Source organism: Cervus canadensis, chromosome 4 (genome assembly GCF_019320065.1).
Source record: "Cervus canadensis isolate Bull #8, Minnesota chromosome 4, ASM1932006v1, whole genome shotgun sequence".
In the NCBI taxonomy this organism is placed as follows: domain Eukaryota; kingdom Metazoa; phylum Chordata; class Mammalia; order Artiodactyla; family Cervidae; genus Cervus; species Cervus canadensis.
Window position 1 is genome coordinate 96,574,580 of NC_057389.1, and position 14,369 is coordinate 96,588,948.

The 14,369-nt window shown below is 45.8% G+C and overlaps 2 protein-coding genes across 2 annotated transcripts in view; one reads left to right on the forward strand and one right to left on the reverse strand.

Annotated features, from left to right (window-relative positions):
- The window catches only part of GFPT2 (glutamine-fructose-6-phosphate transaminase 2), a 45,929-nt gene that overhangs the window by 14,055 nt on the left and 17,505 nt on the right, over nucleotides 1-14,369 (forward strand). The window contains exons 2-9 of the mRNA XM_043466976.1: nucleotides 1,461-1,568; nucleotides 5,015-5,113; nucleotides 5,996-6,121; nucleotides 8,384-8,442; nucleotides 9,092-9,226; nucleotides 10,932-10,993; nucleotides 12,519-12,598; nucleotides 13,034-13,151. Of these exons, the coding sequence (XP_043322911.1) occupies nucleotides 1,461-1,568; nucleotides 5,015-5,113; nucleotides 5,996-6,121; nucleotides 8,384-8,442; nucleotides 9,092-9,226; nucleotides 10,932-10,993; nucleotides 12,519-12,598; nucleotides 13,034-13,151 (787 nt within the window). The remainder of the gene's footprint in view (nucleotides 1-1,460; nucleotides 1,569-5,014; nucleotides 5,114-5,995; nucleotides 6,122-8,383; nucleotides 8,443-9,091; nucleotides 9,227-10,931; nucleotides 10,994-12,518; nucleotides 12,599-13,033; nucleotides 13,152-14,369) is intronic.
- On the reverse strand, nucleotides 2,917-4,468 carry LOC122440573 (protein tyrosine phosphatase type IVA 1-like). Its single transcript, XM_043466983.1, has one exon. The coding sequence runs from the start codon at nucleotides 3,935-3,937 to the stop codon at nucleotides 3,425-3,427; it is 513 nt and encodes a 170-aa protein (XP_043322918.1). The 5' UTR covers nucleotides 3,938-4,468; the 3' UTR covers nucleotides 2,917-3,424.

Below are 14,369 nucleotides of genomic sequence, written 5' to 3' on the forward strand. Positions count from 1 at the left end.
TTTGCCTTTCTCTGTCTGATATACTTCACTTAGCATATTGTCCTTAAGATTCATGCATATTGTCACAAATGGCAGAATTTCTTTCTTTTTATGGCTGGATGATATTCCATTAATATTACATATATATATATATTCCACAGTTCCTTTGTTCATTCATCCATCAGTGGACTCTTAAGTTAATACAGATTTGTGGTCATTTTATTCAGCACCCCTGGAGGCTCAGACAGTAAAAGAATTCACCTGCAATGCAGGAGACTCGGGTTCAGTCCCTGGATTGGGAAGATCCCCTGGAGAAGGGAATGGCAATTCCCTCCAGTATTTTTTTCTGGAGAATTCCATGGACAGGGGAGTCTGGCAGGCTACAGTCCACGGGGTCTCAAAGAGTCGGACACAACTGAGCAACTAACCCTTATTTCCTTACTTAACACTATTCCACATGCATTTATTGAACAAGGACCATGTGCCAAGACACAGTAAGAAATATAAAGATAGAAGCACCTGTCTGTGACTTTGTCAGGAGATTTAGATGTCTCAGGATGTAAGAGCACTGGGCACCACCTGAGTAAGTGAACTCTTCTGGCCAGGGCCCGGATAAGCCTGCCCCAGAAGGTGGGGTTGGAGCTGAACTGTGAGAGAGGCAAGTTTTCCTGTGTAGGGCACAAGGACAGAGAGATGATGTTTTGGAACACTCCCAGAGCAAGATAGACACAGACCCAGGGTTCATAGTCTCAAGCACTGGAGTGGAGGAGTTTGAAAAGAACCAATATGATGACTGTTTTTTCCTATTTGGTAAAATCTTGTTTTGATATATGATTGCTGAAAATAAAGCCAAACAAAATCTTCTTGACTGGTAGGCCTTCCTTGATGATAAGGATTCTCTGTGGGGCCAAGAGATGATTTTATGCTTGCTATTGTGTAACAACAGTGCTTGTTGAATGTAATGCTCCAAGCCGCAAGGCCAAGTGGAAAGTGGAACTAAGGTCCCAGCCCCTGCTCTTACCTGTGGCGGGAGGCCGGGGTGATCTCCTTATCACTCTTCCTAGGAGTGTTCGGTGCAAACCAAGGAGTTCACAGAGCGGGGACTTCCAGGTGTCCCTAGGTAGTTGCTTTGTTTTGCTGATCTTTTCTGTTATAAATGCTGCCACAGTGAACGATGTCTTCTGCAAGTATGTCCATCAGAGAAATCATGGAATTGCAAGGCCATGCTGTGTGTGTGTGTTCTTCACAGGCTTCGTGAGTCCTTTAGTCACTGCAGGAGGACTGCATACCATACCCTTCTAGAAGCAGGAAGGGAGTTCGGCTCTTCTTCCGCTGTGTCTGGGGAAGGCCACACCGTCCTCTGCAGGCAGAGGAAGCTCTCCGATGAGGCACGTCCAGCGGTGTCTGTGTCCCCAGAAGTGTTTTCTTCTAAACATGAACCAAGTGTTTTGTAAATGTATGATTTCCCCCTCTTTTAACAGGAATCTTCGCCTACATGAATTACAGAGTCCCCCGGACAAGGAAGGAGATTTTTGAAACCCTCATCAAGGGCCTGCAGCGGCTTGAGTACAGAGGCTATGACTCAGCAGGTAAGCTCCAAAGGAGACCACCATGCAAACATAATGCTTGTTCATTAAAGAAATTTGAAAATTTCTATAGAAAAATAGAAAGGAAAAACAAGGGTAAGAAAAAATCCACCAAAAGTGCCCGCCATCAATATCAATACCTCTTCTGGTCATCTGGGGTCTGGGGACAGTAGAAGTGTCATGCAGTTATTTATTGTTTTTACCTAATTACAATTATGCCGTTCTGTAATTTTGTATTCTTCTTTCACTTGCCTTGTCATTTTCCGTTATCCTCAATGCTTCCTAACATAATCTAAGTGACTGCACAGTACTCTTCTGGATGGCCATCTCACAGTTCACTTCTCCATCCACATAAGAGGTGGCTATTTAGTCTGTTCCCATTTTTAATTAAGCAGCCTTAGGAGAAAAAGAAGAGCCAGATAATTATATATCCCTATAAATTCTTAATTGGAAAAGGAAAAGGCAACCCACTCCAGCATTCTTGCCTGGAGAATCCCATGGACAGAGGAGCCTGGCAGGCTACAGTCGCATGGGGTCACAAGATTCATACACAACTTAGCGACTAAACCACCACCACCACCATAAATTCTTTTTTTTTTTTTTTGACGATAAACGCATATCATCATTTATTTAATGTTTAAGCTCTTGCACTAGATTCTTACAAGCTGGTGAACACTGACAAATTATTTCTCCCACAGAACTATAACCACTTGTTCCCGGACAGTATAAATATATGGTTGAGCTAACATTAATACACATCACCATTTTATCAATTACATAATAAAACAAATTGTCAAGTATCCAAATATTAAGTTACACAGCTCAAAAGGTATATAAAATATTAAATGTCTGCTCAATTCATTAGCAGAAACCCACTTTTTTTTTTTCTGAGGGGCTGGGAATCACACTTCAAACAAAACTAAGTCGGTAAACAACTTCAGTAAGTATGAAAAAAAATTACAAGAATTTCAGAAATTTTGATTAAGAATTATTTTAGTTACAGTAACAAAGTATTTCTACCTTTTAAAAAAATATTTACTAAATTAAAGCATATATTCTACATGTTCTGCACAAGACAAAGGCAACATTTTACTAAAAATACTTAATAGCCCCCTCCCATTCTTTTTTCAGCCCCTCCCTGTAAGTTGCACCCCAAAGTGCAAACATTAAAATGAACTGTAAGGCTTTTGTCTGGAGACATTAAAGACATGTGCTTCTGTACAATGTAGATTTTCAAAATGGAGGCCTTCTACAACATAAAATGAGATTTATAGAAAGATATTAAATAATCACTGTAAGACTTGGTTAATTAAAAAGGGAGCAAATCTGATGTATACTGGTATGAATGTGGGCGATGTAAACATATTGTGAGCAAACAAACCTCATAGGCCCTACTATGTTTGAAATGATGCAAGGAATAAACCACATAAGGTCCAGAGTGTTCATAGTTCCTGGGATTTGTTCTATATGATACTAAAAATATACAAGTATTGTGCTGGGTATTTTGGCACCTAGTTTTTCTAAATTTCTTACGTATTGGTAAGATTCTGGCATGGAAACAGATTTAATGACATGACTCAATACTGCATGATTTCAGGAAAGGTCAACTGGTACAAATTATAAGCACATATTAATGCTGAACAGCAAGAATTCTTTACTAGTATTCAAATAGGTTGATCATAACCTGAACAGAGACTGCAATTCTGCCAGGCCTGTGGCCTGGTAAAACTGCTTTTCAACACTCCTATGGAAGCTTCATCAGACTTATTCACCAAGTCAACTGGGCTATCTGCTATGTATGACAAATTCCATCGTGTCTCAGGTTCCACTTCCAAGCAATGGCATCATGCACCCTGGTTTTACTGAACACAACAGTTGTTTCTATGCCCATTGGAGTCTTTGAAGCGCAGCCGCATTTTAGGACGATACTTCTCCAAATACAAAAGTTGCTTGCTGTTAAAAGCTCCTCGTCTCTTTTGTCTTATGAACTGTATTGCATCTTCATATTTCATTCCACCTTCAATTAATGCTAGGGCAACAAGCACTGGAGCTCTGCCAAGGCCTGCAACACAGTGAACAGCAATACAACAACCAGGGTCTTCACGAAACTTAATCTTCACAAGACTTAACCAATCATCAACAATTTGGTTAGATGGTGGTGCGCCATCATCAAAAGGCCAATCGAGAACATGGATGCCTTCTTTCTCCACAAGAGTAGTGTCATAAGTTGCTTCACATACTCTTACGATTGTGGTAACTCCATACTTCTTAAGTTCCTCTATAAATTTGCTTAACGTTGCATTAGTTGGGTTGTGTGTAATAAGAAATCTCATGTTCCTGTACGTAACTTCCACAGGAGCTGGGCGGTTCATTCAAGCCATGTTAATTTAGTTAAAAAACACTCAATAGGGATATGAAAGAATTTAAAAAATTGAATACAGAAATGATGCAAAGAAACGCAGTCAACTTCAATATACTCCACTTGAAATTCTCAGTGCTTTTAAGTATGAAGTTGGGAATAATGAATGAATGAACCTCTTAACAAGAAGCAGCAATTCTTCAATCCAGTAATACTGAGGCAATAGAAAGGAAGTGCACTGAGGTTTACCCCATCCAGATCAGAACTCTTGTAAAAAAATGCTCTGTGGATTTCAATTCAACACTTCTGTGTCCAGGTTAACCAGTCTTACGGGGGCTTCTTGGTTGAGCAGTAATGAATTTCTGCAGTTCACTTGTCTGCATAGAGGTCGTGCTGTGCCTGGCAGTAATCTCCACTGCCCTTCAGAAACTCCATAAATGTGTGACCGAGAACACCACAGAACTGAGGAATATGTCTACTCATTGAAGATTGTGGCCTAACCATACAGCCGGTCCCGAGGCGGAGGCAGCAGCGGGGCAGGGGCGGCGGCGGGCGTCGTGCGGCGGCGGCGGCTTCACGGGCGGCGGCGGCGGCGGCACCGGAGTTGGTTCTGCAGTGAGCGGCCCGGGGAAGAGCGCGCAGCCTCGCCGCCCGCAGCCCAGGCACCCAATGTCCATAAATTCTTAATAGAAAGCAAGATGGAAGATTGTAGGAGCACTAGTGCAGTGGAAACACTGTTGTTACAGTGCCAGAGTGCAAAGCACAGAAGCTTCCTTAAGTGAGCCCACTGCCCTTGGTGGCAGACACGGTGGCACGCCTCCTGCAGGCAGGCTCCCAGGAGTTACCCTGGGTGAGCAGCCGCAGCAGGGCTCAAGCGTGTGTTCCCTGCCTGCTGGGAAGCACTGCCACAGCCGTGGCCTCCTCTTTCCAAGCTGATGTTCTAACACTGTCTGCTTCTCTTCTGGGCTGCAAGCCTAAGGAATGAGAACTAATAAATTCACAGTTGTATAGCCCTCCCCTGGGTTGCTCCCTATAATGACGTGTAAGAGACAAAACAAATTCCAATACAAAAATCATGTTTACTTTACAGGTGTGGCAATTGATGGAAATAATAATGAAGTCAAAGAAAGGCATATCCAGCTAGTCAAGAAAAGAGGAAATGTCAAGGCCCTTGATGAAGAGCTTTACAGTAAGTGGAGGACTTGCCGAGTTCGTAGCAAATACAGCCTAGGCTGCTTGAGAAGCTCTCATCCCAGCAGCATTGGAGACTAAAGACGTTAACTTATTCGTCTTTAGGAGGAGGGTTAAATCCATGTTGCAAAACTGCTGCCCAGAGCCTGGGATGGTTTATTTCAGGTGACGGTGCTCTGAGTATCTCTTTTTTCAATATTTAGTACTTGTGTATTTTAATTTTTCTGGCAAATGATACTGCTTTCCCATTTATGGTGAGTGAAGTCGCTCAGTCATGTCCGACTCTTTGCGACCCCATGGACAGTAGCCTGCACCAGGCTCCTCCATCCATGGGATTTTCTAGGCAAGAGTACTGGAATGGGTTGCCATTTCCTTCTCCAGGGAATCTTCCCAACCCAGGAATCGAACCCAGGTCTCCTGCATTGCAAACAGACGCTTTAACGTCTGAGCCTTAATTTTTTTTTTTTCTTTAATTATTTATTTATTTAGCACTGGGTCCTAGCTGCAACACGTGGGATCTTTTTTATTATAGTTGAAGCCAGCTCTTAGTTGCAGCATGTGGTATCTAGTTCCCTGACCAGGGATCAAACACGGGCCCCCTGCATAGGGAGTGCAGAGTCTTAGCCTCTGGACCACCAGGGAAATCCCTGAGCCTTTATTTTTAAAGTGAGTTTATTTCAAGTAAGTGAGTTAAGTTATTGATAAGTACTAAGTAACACAAGGGTCTGGCAGAAACTCCCAGAATGGGGCCTTTGTGGTTTATGATGGAATGTACTTTTGGTGTGGCTGATGTTGTCTCCGTTTAATGAAGCCACCTTAGGTAACAGCATCATGTCAATGCTTATTTTTAAAGTGTGGCAAACATTTTTCCTTCATCTAGAACAAGACAGCATGGACTTGAAAGTGGAGTTTGAGACCCACTTTGGCATTGCCCACACACGCTGGGCCACTCACGGGGTGCCCAATGCTGTCAACAGCCACCCGCAGCGCTCAGACAAAGGCAACGGTATGTAGTACAGCCTTGCTCCCCTGTCCCAGGGGCGTGACTGGCCCTGTGACGTGTGTGTCAGACTTGATCGACACTCAGCACCACCTGGCTTCTCAGCTGCCCTGTCTTCCCTGAGTATCCAAACTGGTGACCCTGGGCCCTGGACAGGAGGCAGATTCAACCTGGCCTCCTAAGTGCAGATGCCTGTGGGTAGTGCTGACTCCATGGGCATCCACAGGAACACAGTGGCCCTTCCCACAAATTCTGTTGGCCCTGGGGACCCAGCCTCAGGGGGACTTGGTGGTGCAAAGGGTTGAAGACCTGGGCATTGTTTCTCGACTAGGGACCAGGGTGTTCCAGAGGGCAGAGTGCCTGAGGAAAGGTTTGAGTTCATCTCTCATCCGGCTGTACCCAGCCCTGCCTCTGAAGAGAGTGGTCCGCACCAGGGCAGGTAGAAGTGCTGGTCTTGTCTAACACCTGAGGTGCCTGCTCCAATCCTGACCTTCCAAGTCCCCTTGCAGCACGTCAGCCGCCAGTAGGCCTGGGCCCACATGGCTTGCCTGAGCCCCCAGGACGGCTCTCTGTGTGGCGGCTCCCTTAAACGGTGCCCCCAGCTCCTCCACACACAGGCAGGACGTGTGGGTTCGGGGCTGCCGCTGGAAGCTCTCGGAGACTCTGTGCTCAGCCCCCAAGGGTGATAGGGCCTCTGGGAGCAGGACACATGGGCATATGAGAAGGCAGGGGATAATCCCTGACTCCTTACAGGGCTTCAAGGGCGACAGAGGTCTGAGACATCATCTAGAGGGTCACCACTCTAGTTTGGGCCTGGTCAGGTCGGAAAACCCCACAACCCACACCTGGTCATGATGGGAAGAGTGTCCGGGAGAGAGAATGATTTCTGGAGTCAGCCAGGGCCCCCAAACCCCAGGCTGATTCCCGAATGCAGCATAATGCAAGTTCTTGCCAAGCATCGTATTAGAGCAGGGGTCAGATACATAAGAGTGGCTGTGGGGTATTTAATGAACATGTTGAACATGGTAGTCACTTCAGTCGTGTCCAACTCTGTGTGACCACATGGACTGCAGCCCGCCAGGCTCCTCTGTCCATGGGGGTTCTCCAGGCAATAATACTGAAGTGGCTTGCCATTTCCTTGTCCAGGGAATCTTCCTGACCCAGGGATCAAGCCCTGGTCTCCCGCACTGCAGGTGGATTCTTTACCATCTGAGCCACCAAGGGTATTTATTGTGTTGGCTGAAAAATTTGTTCTTTAACATCTTAGGGAAAAACCCTAAACAAACTTTTTGGCCCACTCAATACGATTAACTAAACACTTGACAAGCCTCACTTGCTGTTAATTGTTGTGGAAGTCAGGCCACAGGAGACAGCACCTCCCTGGTGCCTTTGCCCCTGTTCACACTGGTGCCTGGAGGCAGCTTCCCCTGCCCAGTCTGGGAGGGTGAAGCCTCTTCCAGAGAACAGGAAAGCCCAGGGCATGCCTCTCAGCAGAGCAGCCGCATCACCCCAGCCTCCTGCCCACTCACATGATAGGGTGGACCCCACCTCAGTGCAGACAGTGAGTCTGTGTCCCCAAAGCAGGGAGGCTCCAAGCAGATACCCCACACCCAAACTTGGAAGTGCCTGCCCTGACTCAGGATGAATAATTGAAAAGAAAACAACCGGGAAATAAGATTCGTAAGGTTTCTCTAACTCATCACTGATAGCCGAAGAGCATTCTTTCAAGGAAGACTAATACCCAACAGCTGCATTGCATACAAAAATTACACAAAGAAGTCTTTTACAAAGAAAACACAGATTCTTGAAAACAAATTATTGATGAGAAGTTAAGACAATAGGCTCTGATGAGAGAAAGTGTGACAGGGTTAAGAAAACAATGTGAGGAAACAATGTCACAATAGACATGGAAAAAAATGGAGAAGGGAGTGGATATGAAGACAGTTAATAGATAATGAAGGGTTAATCATCTCACGTGACATAAATACCAACGTCTATTTCATGATATTGTAGCCCACAAATCAGAACTCAGTGCATGGCCAGGCTGATGGATGCTTTTTATCAAAGGAGAAAGGTGTTATTTCCTCGGGTTTAAATTGAAGTCATGGCAGATGTCAGTTCTCATCTCTATAAATGAAGTTTGCTTAACACAAGTTTCTGTATAAGCAAAGTTTGTAGAGTTTCAAGCTGTCAAATTGTCTGTCTTCACATCTGACTTGAACTTCACATCTTCATAGCATTTCTCTCTTGACTAAACTTTTCTTCCAGAATTCGTTGTCATCCATAATGGGATCATCACAAATTACAAAGACCTGAGGAAATTTCTGGTAAGATACGGCCCCTGGGTAACATCTAAGTCAAGTGATATTGGTCTTTCCTAGAAACTTTCCAACCGTCTTATTTCCTGCCAGAAAAAAAGGCTGGAGCAAATTGCCATCCACTCTTGGCCACGTCACCACACTGGACGCAGACCTTATCCCTAGCTCAGCCTCCTTCCCAGATCTCCCTGGAGGAGAGGGAAGGGCATTCACATTTACCTCAAATGTTGTTTCAGATTCACAGCAGATTCTAAAGAACAAAGTGTATTCACTAAATAACACACCGACTCATACACCAAATGGAATGCAGGGTGGGAAGACAGACGCAAGTGTTTCAAGTATGAAGAGGTTGTGGTATTGGTTGGGAGGTGGTGGATTTGACTCAGTGTATTTGATCATTTTGATTGCTACATTTTTTGCAATGTCCAGATTAATTGCAAGGACAAGCTTCTGAGGCGGGATGATCTCAGGGAAGACTAGAGTGACTCAGCTGTGTTAGGCTGTGGGATTCAGGCAAACATTTCTCATCCCTTCCCTGTTTTCCTTGTTCTCGCCTTAAGTCACTCCAAGGACAAGTCATAAGGGAGGAGAGGGAGCTGGCCAGGCCAGCATTGCACAATGCCTGTTATCTGACACTTTGTCCAACCAAATATTCCAGGAAAGCAAAGGCTATGAGTTTGAGTCAGAAACAGATACGGAAACCATTGCCAAGCTGATTAAATACGTGTTCGACAACAGAGAAACTGAGGACATTACATTTTCAACTCTGGTAGAGAGAGTCATTCAGCAGCTGGTAAGTTACAGTTCTCAGTTGTCTAAACCCTCCCTTCATTCCTTTTCAGTTTTCATCGTCATTTATTAGGCAAACCCGCACCAAGGACCTGAGGACTAAAGATGGCTTATCCACAGTGTCTGGCCTTAAAAGGTTGCATCCTTGTAGATATGGGAGGAGTTCTGAGGTTTGGTGGGGGACTGCCCAGGAGAGACCCCTCTTTGGAGAAGGAGGTAGAGTAGGCCCTCTGTGGGATGGTGGAGGAGGAGGAGAGGGCTCCAGACTTGCTGGAGTCCACCCTCTGAGCGTCGGTGCCGTCCGTAGTTTCCCCAAGATGGGGGCAGTTTGGAGACAGTGTTCAGGGCCAGGAGTCTGGAACATCTGGGGTCAGAGGCTTCTTTGGGTACAAACACTGCAGTTTAAAATATGTGACCCTTTGGTCTTTTCAGTTTTTTTTTTTTAAGTAAGTCTACTGTTAAACCCTTTGCCCTATGACTCCTGTCTTGGGGGACCTTAATTTAGAGAACATATTTATAAATAAAAGCCTGTCCCATAACTAATGCACAGTGAACCAGTTTAGTTTTGCAGCACAGTATTTCCTCTTTCCCATTTGTAATTTTTTTTTTTTTTGTAATTTTAAATTTTGGGAATGCATCCCAGTGGTGGCCCTTTTAAACGTCAGCGGTGTACCCGTAGCAACACAGAGCTCTTTTTGGCAGAGACTGGGAAGAACTTTTCTGTTCAGTCCTACTTCATTGTTGACAAACCAGCGGGATGAATATCAGGCTCCTCAGATTCTGTCTAAACCCCCTTCATCTGGGGCAGTTTGAAAGACCCTTAGAGGCCTGGAGTTGCTGGCCCTGGGTATCTCTGGCACACTGGCCATAGCGTGAGACCCTGGGTGTGCCCAGGTTCCCAAGTCTTAGAAATCCAGACTGATAGCTGGTTGTACATAAGGTCAAGTAGGGCCCTGGTTAGTATGGATGGTCAGAATGTAGGAGAGAGTTTTGCATCAAGGTTTTAAATAGGGAGAGTATTTGGAGTCTGGAGATAGGAGAGCTGTATTCTAATTCTGATTTGCACAAACCAACAAGGTAAGACACAGAGTCGTTACTGCCATAGAAATAATAATTATAACAACTCATGCTTCCATGGCAGGCACTGTTCTAGGCACTTAAAATGCTTTGGCTCACAGAAATCGTACAGGATGGCCGCTCACCACGAGGCACAAAGAAGGCTGAAACGATTGCCCAGTTGATGCGAGGAGCCCGAATTTGAACCCAGGCACTAACGTGTGTGGCGCTAAACATAGTCCTAGTTTAGCCCCTTTCATCCTCATGATTGCTCCCTGAGTAGGTACAGTCCCTGAGGCCCAGGGCCGCACCCCTGCAGTTCTCATTTCCTAGCCGCAGCAGTCCACCCAGGTCATCACAGAGCCAAAAGCTGTTCCTTCTGGGCCTGGACAGGGTGATGTGTATTGCTCCCAGTGAAATCCACAAGTTCCGGGCTTTGGTGCTTGATTGTGGTGTGGTCGGTTTCTCGTTCCCCTCCTGACATCCCTGTGCATGCGCCATCCTGCATTCAGAACCCTGAGTGAGTGACCCCAGGACCGCCTGCAGTGAAGAGGCCCCAGGGAGAGTTGTCTGCAGTCGTGGACTGACTGGGCTGCAGCAGCCTAGCTTAGCCAGAGTGAGTTGTTCTTCACTCTCCTTTCTTGTCTTTTCAGGAAGGCGCATTTGCCCTGGTTTTCAAGAGCATCCACTACCCTGGAGAAGCCGTGGCCACAAGGTAAGGCAGAATGCACTGACATTTCCAGTTACAAATAAATAAAACAAAATCACTTAGCTTGAGGCACAAGGTAGGAGCAGGGCCTCTGGCAAAGTGGACGGTACTAAGGGACAACTGTGGCTGGAGTTTCTGATTTCTTTAAAAGAGAAACTAGAAAATTGGATATTTATTTGAAATCTCTAGATTTTTTTTTTTTTAGGAATTGACAACAAATTCCAACTGAAAATAAAATTGTATAGCAAGGGCAGATCCAGGTTTCAGGTCAGTTTCAAAGATTCCCTTTAGAAAAAGCATGTAAAATTACGAACATGAAATTAAGAACAAAAATGAATGTTGATTTGAGTCCAGTAAAGAAGAGGCCTTGAAAGCCAAGAGCTCAAGCTTCATCACCTTCATGCCGGGTGTGACCCAAGAATCAGCTGAGAGGGCCTGGGTCAGCCCACATGTCCTTCTGTTAGAGCCCAGTACTGTGTGGGTGCAATTATACCACCCACCTGTCCATCTGTCTCTCCATCCACCATTTGTCTATCTACTCATTCATCTGTCCATCCCTTCTATCCATCCATCTGTCTATCCATCCACAGTCAGTCTGACCATCTACCCATTCATCTATCCATCACTCCAACCAATACTTGTTGAGCACTTACTGCGTGCTGAGCCAGGGACCCAGGGACACTGGACCCTTAAGGACTGGACAGTTGGTTGTGCAGGAGGGCAGACCTGGGCTGAGAATGTCGTTCTCTGGATGGGGGCTGGGAGGCAGTGCACAGGGGGCCCAAGGGGAAGCAGGTGTCGGCCTGGGTAAGGCAGGCCGAGAAACCAGCGTGAGCAAGGAGCCTCGAGTGAGGGATCTGCAGTTAGGCCAGGATGGTGACAGGGAGGGGCGCCGGTGGGACTTGAGGCTCCTATAGTCTCAGTGTGCACTTACTGACACCTTCTATGTGCCCGGCATGGGTGACAGCAGCAAGCAGGGCTGTCTGGACACTACCCCGTGAAACCCAAGAGCTGGTGGGGAGCCGGGAGGTGGCAGAGGTCCAGCTCCGTAGGATCTAGGCCGCCCTGTGGGTGCAGGCTTCATGCTGAAGGTGCTGGGGAGCCATTGAGAACGTACCTGTGGCCCAGACTATCACAATATCAAGGCAGGAAATAATGTGAATGTTTTATAATTTTATTTTTCCTTGAACAGGAACTAAATTGCCATTTGGAATTTAAGTATTTCAAATTATAGAATTATAAAATGCTCGTTGGTCCCTGTCACATTTTGAAGCTCCTTTTAAAGTCTGTTATCATGATGTTACTATTTTGAATGCAGAGGAAGGTAGTGTGAAGAAGCAATAAAAGTTTATTTTTCTAAATTATCTATAATTAGTGGTTCTATAACTTCTGGGACAATCTTTGGGATCTTGGAGTTACTTTGCCCCGGGAAGGGGGCTCAATGTGGGTACCATTTCAGTGTTCAGAGGACATCCAACCCAGCCCAGGGTGTCAAGGCGATAGGTAACTCAGTTCCCTCTTATTCTTACAGGAGAGGCAGTCCCCTACTCATCGGAGTAAGGAGCAAATACAAACTCTCCACAGAACAGATCCCCGTCTTATATAGGACACGTAAGTTTCATGAGAAGGACTTGAACAGCGCCACAGTGTTCGGGGGCAGCAGCTCCCCTCAGAGGCAGGATGCGTCCCTGCACTCTGCTGGGACCAGGTCCAGATGGTCTTCATGCAACTGAGACTTGGCTCCGTGTTTTCAAAAGCTTTTTATTGTGTATATTTTCAATTACGTACACAAGCCAAGGGAGCTGTATGTGGTTCTGTTACATAAAGGCACCCATGTCCTGATTTGAGTGTTGATTTGGTTTGTTTTGTTAGCAGTCAATTCAGAGCTCTTCCTATCTGGAGATCTTTTACACAATTTGGCTGATACAGACAGAGCTAAAAATTGCACATTTCTGCCACACGTATTCAAAGGGGAAACTGGCTTCTTCCTGTTGTTCAGAGGAAATAGTTTGAACAGGATTTGTGATCCTTCCCTTCATTTTCTAGGCAATATTGAGAATGTGAAGAATATCTGTAAAACGAGGATGAAGAGGCTGGACAGCTCGACCTGCCTTCACGCTGTGGGCAATAAAGCAGTGGAATTCTTTTTTGCTTCTGATGCAAGGTAGCCAGACCTTGTTTCCTTTCTTTCCGAGGATTATGGAATCAAGAAAGACTGGCTGAACACCCTCCTTTCTTACTTACCCCCTCATTTGAGCTGCTTTCTCAAAGCTCAGCAAAGGGAAGAGGTGACGGCCCTCCCGAGGGAATCCTCGCCCAGTGACCACTTTGGGCATGGCTGGCAGCAGCAGCCCTGGTGGCCAAAGGCGAAGTCCACTGATCTAACAACATATGGGGCTGTACAGAATAATTGAATTAGTTGCCAACATTGTAAAACTGGGAAATTTTCCATAAAAATCTAAACGTCTGACTTTCCTGGATAACCAGCAGACTTGAGCACACCAGACAGCTCCCTCCAGTCATTTCTGCAGCGATTCAGAGGCTGCTCCCTTTAGATGAGCAAGTGTCTCCAGACCTTCGGTCCTTCCTGAGCCTCGCCTGCCTTTGCCAGAGTCTGCCCATTCATAAAAGACAGAGTCAAGATTGAGGGTTCTGGCCCAGTGGATCCCAAAGTCCACATTCTCATCAGTACACCAAACAGTAACTCTGAAACTTGAGAAAGTATGCTTCATGCCCATTTTAGTGTATCCAAAAAATGGATACACACAAATACACTCAGAAAAGACAGAAGCACTTTCCTGCTAGTTGAAATAGAAAACCATCATGTGCGCTTAGTCGCTCAGTCGTGTCCGACTCTTTGCAAGTTCATGGACCGTAGCCTGCCAGGCTCCTCTGTCCATGAGGATGCTCCAGGCAAGCACACTGGAGTGGGTAGCCATGCCCTGCTTCGGGGGATCTTCCCAACCCAGGAATCGAACTGGGTCTCCTGCATTGCAGGCAGATTCTTTACCAGCTGAGCCACCAGGGAAGCCCTAGAAAACCATCATAAACACAACCATTACTACCTCCTTTATCCAAATCTTCATTATGCCTTTTTTCCCCACCACCCTCTGGCAGGGCCTCGATGTGAAGCAAGACCTCCCCAGGTGAGGTCTCCCGGGAAACCTGAAGTAACGGGGATCTGCAGCCCAGGCTGCAAGGCCTGTTTCAGCCCCCAGCCAGCACTGTACTTCATGCTGATTAGGAAAGGGCAACAGTTCCCAAACTGTGTTTCTTAGTGCACCATTTCAATGAGAAACTAATATTTCAGTGCTTCTAAGATATAGTTATTTTATAGATTTTAGCATCTATGAGTAGCATCTTGCAATTATAATTTGCTATA

Bases quoted from the DNA above. Each gene is read 5' to 3' on its own strand.
- LOC122440573 (XM_043466983.1), bottom strand. From the start codon at position 3,937: ATGAACCGCCCAGCTCCTGTGGAAGTTACGTACAGGAACATGAGATTT.